We start from the raw sequence: 6,000 nt of genomic DNA, 5'->3' as shown, positions 1-6,000 counted from the left end.
ATCATATCATAGTTGAACTGCTGGACTCAGCAAACAGAACATGATAGTTTGGTAGTTAAGAAAGTTATAAATCGAAAAGCATGCAACATGTGAGTTTGAGTGCAAACTATGTGCTTTTTTTTTTTTAAAGCTGGATGGGCTACAACCATTATATATTCTAAGAAAACTCAAAATATTCCTTGAACGATTTCCACTGCATCAGGTAGATTTCGGTCAAGAAATCATGCAATCTTTTGAAATTTATGTAAACAAGGAATGAAATTAATGGAGTTTTTTTTTTTTTGTTTTTTTTTTTTTTTGGGACCGGTCGTGGGGCCTGAACTCTGGGCCTGGGCGCTGTCCCTCAGCTCTTCAGCTCAAGGCTAGCGCTCTACCACTTGAGCTACAGCGCCACTTCTGGCTTTTTTTCTTTTTGCTTTTGTGGTGCTGAGGAATCGAACCCAGGGCCTCAGGCATGCAAGGCAAGCGCTTTACCACTGAGCCACCTTCCTAGCCCCGGGAATGAAATTAATGGAATAAATATTGCATACAACTTCTTACATTAAGGTTTTTTTATATTCATTTTAATAAAACCAAGTGAAGTTATAAAAGATATACAATACTGCGGAAAGAAAAGAGCATGCACTCTACTGATTAATGATTAATGGCAATCATAATTTAACATAATAAAAGGATATATATTTATTGCATTCCATCACGTGATAAATACAGTATGAACAAAAATTTGAACGTATACTTTTCATAAGGTAAGTTAAATAGGCTTTTTTTTTTCGTATTGAGTTGTGGTGCAGTGGTGCGAAACAACTCAAAACAGCTAAAATTTGAGCAGTTATTCCCCAACAAGAATAAACTAAGCTCTGCCCAAGGAGAGAACAGACATGTTTCTAAACTAAACTCTCCCAAGTAGTGGCAATGAAACCAGTAATCAGTATTAAACTTTGGAATACAAGGATTCCCCCCTCCCAAGACATATATAACTTCGTACAAAAGAGAAAAGAAAAAGAAAACCTCAAACCTAAGCATCTGAGAAGTATTGCTATCAAGGCATATTCTTGGCAGAGTATTGGATTCTAAAAGCTTAAGCAGTTTAGCAAGGTGGTAGCTGGCTAATTTGTTTACACTGATTTGAGACGAACAATTTGGAACTTCTTTCAGGGTCCAAGGGCACACATCTGGGCTGTCACTAATGCTTTTTCAAGTGAAGAGATGTGATGGTGGTTGGTAGCTGCTGGTGCTTGGCTGGTTTTTTCTAGATTCTCAAAGTCAAGAGACCTAAAAAAAAGTTTTAAATGGTTGTTATTTATTCTATTTGCATCACAGCTGCTCTGCTGTATTTTGTTCATGAATACAAGTTTATTGGCTTTTTTTTTTGCTTAACAAGAACCTTCCTAGCAATAGTAACAAAAATAATAATAGACCAAATGAGAATAAGGGAGGGGTGGGGACTGTTAATATTACTGACTTCAAGTGTAAATAAGAGGTGAGGCTCTGCAAGTTTGCCAGAGGCTTTGCAAGTTTGCTAGGGACTTAGTCACCCCTCCCCCAAACTCTGTGCCACCCCCTGTAGGGTGAGATGGACAGGGACAACTCCCATCCTCATGGCTCTCCCTACTCCCTTCCTTTTCCTCCCTCCTCTTCACTGTACCTCCTTACTTCAATTGTCTGAGATGGACAGGCGGCTGAAGATTGGCAGGCGGTGGTTAGGTTCAAGGCTGGGGTCCTCGGATCCATTGAAGATGCCTGAGCTCAGAGAGCTGCTCTGGTATTTGTCGCGGTCCGACAGCAAGTCTGGAGAGCTGGAAGGCACGTCAAACATGGACTTGGACAGTCGGTGCAGCTGCTGGAAGCTGAAGAGCGGCGTGTGTGTTGTGGTGGCCGCGGCGGCAGCGGCTGCGGCGGCGCTGGAGGGGATAGGCCCGCTGGGCTCTGCCAGTGTCTGCGCGAGGGACACTGGGTCCTGCTGCTGATGGTTGCTATTGCAATGGGTGGTCACCCCGGCAAAATTATGGGTCTTCGTGGCCACAGGCGAGATCAGGCTGCTCAGCTCGAGGCCAAAGTCAAAGGCATTGTTTGCAAACGAGGTCCCTGGCGGGAACAGTTTGTCCATGGAGCTGCTCTGCGGTGTGGCGGGGGCCACTTCCCCTGAGGCAGAGCTCATTGAGGTGCCTGAGGGTGTGGAGGCCGCCTCATCCCTGAAGCAGGAGAGTGGGGAGGGCAAGCGCCAAATGGGGCTGTCGAGCAGCTTTGTCGGCTGCTCGTTGTCCAACGGGAAGCCTAAGAAATTTAAGTTAGGGTTCACCTTCTGTCGTGGCTCCTGGGAAACACCGGGGTGGAAGTCAAGGCCGCGGCCACGGCCACTGAAGGAGCGCCGGTTCCCCAACGGGCCCTCGAAAGGCATATCATGGATGAAGTGGCAGCGGGGCCCGTAGGGGCAGAAGCCAATGCTGTGGAAGGTGCGGCACGGCTCCGTCTTGTACTTGGGGTGCCGGCTCAAGTTGCGCAGCTCGTGGAAACCATGTGCGAATTGGCACTTCTCGCCGTACTTGCACTTGCCGTATTCTTGGAAGGGGCGGCACAGCTCGGTCTTGTAGCGCAAAGCATTCATTGAGAAGCCCCCACGGCCGTTTTGCTCCAGGAGATGTTGGTCATTGTCGCTGGACGAGCGGTTTCGGAATTTGTTCTTGTTGAACAGTGAAGTACCGCAGCCGATCTCCGACGGTTCCTTCAGGGGGCTGTTGGAGGTCAGGCTGCTTGCCGCGAAGCGGCTGCTGCCGTTAACAGCCCCGGGGAAATTGGGTGACCAGATGCTGGGGCCGAAAGCATGATGAACCGGCGTGTGCAGGTTACTGTCCGAGTGCTGTTGTTGGAGGAAGCCCGACATGAGACTTGAGTTGTGGCTACTAGCCCAAGGTGTACTCACCACCTTCTTGTCTACTACTTTGTCCAGATTTGAGTCCGTCACAGATTTTTCTGTGTTGCACCAGAAGCCAATCTCGCAGGGCGACAGTCTTGTGGTCGACATGTTTCGGTGTCCGGTAATGGTTGGTGGAGCAGCCGAGTCTGGAAGGTTGGGAGGAGCCGTCAGGGAGGCGCGGCTGAGCTCGAGCCACAACGAATGAGGGGCAAGGAATGGGGAGGGACCAAAAGTTTTGCTGGGGGGCGAGGTAAAGAGCTGAGGAAAGCCGCGTGGGCTGGGCAGTGGGCTCACTACAGTGTGGGGGTGGGGGAGGAAAGGAAGCGAAGAGCGCCCCCTCAGAGCCTCCACCCCCACTTCCCGTACAGAGCCAGCAGAACCTCGTCCTATTCTGGAACCTCTGTCCATCTTTATCTGTTAGGCTTTTTATCAGCCTATGTTTTTTTTTTTTTTTCTATCAGTTTCTATTTTCCCTCTGTCTTCCTTTCATGCTGTCTTTCTGTCTTTCCCTTTACTGTTTCTGTATTTCCATCAGTCTTTTTGTTTTTCTATAATGCATCTTTCTGTCTGGCGTCTGTCTCTGCATATTTTCTAGCTATCTGTCTTTCTCTCTTTCTGTCTGTCCAGCTTTCCATCCATCTCTCCAGCAGTCATTCTGTTTGTCCGGCTTAATGTTCTTCTGTCTATACCGGTCTACTGTATTCTGTCTTTTAATGTTTTTGTCTTTTCTGCTGTCTTTCTGTTGTGTGTGTGTATGTATGTGTGTGTTTGCAGGTCTTGGGCCTTGTTCTTAGGGCCTAAACCTGAGTTTTTGTAATGTTTTGCTTGAGCTACAGCTCTTCTTCCAGGTTTTTTGGTTAATTAATATCCAATTAATTAATTGGAGATAAGAGTCTCACAGACTTTCCTAACCAGGCTGGCTTCAAACCAGGATCCTCAGATCTCAACCTCCTGATTTAGCTAGGACTATAGGCATGAACCACTGGCACCTGTCTTTTTTTTTTCTGGAGATATAAACCTAGTGTATGATACTTAATTTTGCTCACTGAGTAGCACTCTGTGACCTGAGCCATACCTCCAATGCCATGTCTGTCTGTCTTTTTATCTTTCTTCCGGAAACTATTTCCATCAGTCTATCTGTTGATCTTTCCAGTCTTTCTGCTTTCTTGTCAGTCTTACTGCCTTTTTGTTTTTCTGCCTATATTCAGTTTACCTTTCTGTCTGTACTCTGTCTTTCTGTCTCTTTCCACACATCTGTTGTCTTTCTGTCTGTTTCGTGTAAAAGATACCATGGCAGAACTGGTGGTATGGCTAAATGATAGAGCTTTTGCCTACCATGAAGGAATGAGGCCCTAGATTTAATTTCTAGTCTCCAAAAGTACCATAGTAATGATAATTATATACATTTTTCATGTAGCCACATTTAGACTGGGTTTAATGTCTTGCCTAATGAGCTATCTACTAACTGTGTCATTTGTAGTCTTGTTTCTCTAGCAATAAGGTCAATTTAAAATACATATCTGCCTTGTGCTGTTGTGAGTCTGCTTGGCATATAAATATTCAGTGTAGTTGTTACAGAATGTGATACTTCTCCTAAAATGTGCTGTTTAGATGCACAGGGGTTGTATATTTACTGTCTTCTTTCTGAAGACTGATTGGTCAGGGACAGGAGGACTGTTTGCCTCAGTGCCATAGTCTGTCTTCTGCCATCCCTTCTAGGTATTTGCCATAGACTGCATGAGCCACTGAATATTCAACTTCCTCTGGAGGACCAAGCACATGGAGGACTTCTTCATCAACATATATAAGGGACACACACAACATGAAGCTCCTGAGGAACATACTAGGTAAAGCTCTGCCAAAAGCTGCCCAGTGAGCAACTACCTGTCATTGCCACTAATTGCTTATTGGGAACTCAAAGCTTGCTTAAGATTGAACTCAAAGGGACTCATTATTTACTTTGAATGTGAACTTGGTGAAAACATTTGTTTATAATATTTTTTCTCGACTTCAGTGCAAACAAAAGGAAAATTGAGTTTCACTATTTTTCAGATGATAAAGTTTGTTTTAAACTACATTTGATTTTTGCTAGTATTCATATGTGTACATTGGATTTTTTGTTGTTGTTGTTGGTCATAGGGCTTGAACTCTGGGCCTGAGCACTGTCCCTCAGCTCTTCAGGTCACTTGAGCCACAGCACCACTTCCTGTTATCTGGTAGTTTATTGGATATTAGAGTTTCACAGCTTTTCCTGCCTGGGCTGGCTTTGAACCACGATGGTCAGATCTCAGTCTCCTGAGTAGCTAGTATTACAGGCATGAGCCCGGCCATACTTTGGTCTTTTATTTTTAAACTATTTTTGTGATAAAAATAATTAATTGTTTATAGTTCCTGATATAAGCGTTGGTTTTCTAAATGATTTTTTTAAAAGAAAGCCATTAATAAGTCATCAGTGCAAGTAAAATTTCCTTAGTCGTCCCAGCACCAGTAGCTTATTCTTTTAATCTTAGCTACTCAGGTGGCTGAGATCTGATGATTGTGGATCAAAGCTAGTCCAGGCATGGAAAGTCCATGAGATTCTTATCTCCAGTTAATCACCAAAAGGCTGGAAGTGGAGCTTCCAGCTCTGTGACTCAAGTGACAGAGTGCTAGCTTTGAACACAAATGCTATGAGAGAGTGTCCAGGCCTTAAGTTCAAGCCCCAGAACTAGCACAAAAACAAAATTTGCTTAGCGGCTTAACTATATTTCCTTGCAATTTTTTGTATTTTATTTTGGCCATTAACTGGAATACAGAAAACTTTATAGCATTTTATAATTTAAAGCTAGAGTAAAAAGGTCTAGGTGTCATAGAATATTCTTTCTTGTTTTTTTTTTTTTTTGCTGGTCCTGGGCTTGAACTCAGGGCAGGAGCATAGTCCCTGAGCTTTTATGTGGTGGTTATCTGTTTCTTTTTGTGCCCGTCCTGGAGCTTGAACTTAGGGCAGCAGCCCTGAGCCTTCTTGCTCAAGGCTAGCATTCTACTACTTGAGCTACCGCTCTACTTCCAGCTTTCTTCAGTGCTTAATTGTAGGTAAGAGTCTCACC

At 44.5% G+C, this 6,000-nt stretch overlaps 1 protein-coding gene across 1 annotated transcript; it reads right to left on the bottom strand.

The window, feature by feature from the left end:
- Positions 1-1,654: 1,654 nt before the first annotated feature.
- On the bottom strand, positions 1,655-3,022 carry LOC122114932 (mRNA decay activator protein ZFP36L2-like). The gene has a single exon (XM_042688203.1). The coding sequence runs from the start codon at positions 3,020-3,022 to the stop codon at positions 1,655-1,657; it is 1,368 nt and encodes a 455-aa protein (XP_042544137.1).
- Between the last annotated feature and the right edge of the window lie 2,978 nt (positions 3,023-6,000).

Source organism: Dipodomys spectabilis, unplaced genomic scaffold (genome assembly GCF_019054845.1).
Source record: "Dipodomys spectabilis isolate Male_0828 unplaced genomic scaffold, ASM1905484v1 ptg000113l, whole genome shotgun sequence".
In the NCBI taxonomy this organism is placed as follows: Eukaryota; Metazoa; Chordata; class Mammalia; order Rodentia; family Heteromyidae; genus Dipodomys; species Dipodomys spectabilis.
The sequence above is the reverse complement of the archived record's forward strand: the minus strand, read 5'-3'. Positions and strand labels throughout refer to the sequence as shown.

Coding starts and splice junctions, on each gene's coding strand:
- LOC122114932 (XM_042688203.1), bottom strand. CDS start 3,022: ATGTCGACCACAAGACTGTCGCCCTGCGAGATTGGCTTCTGGTGCAAC.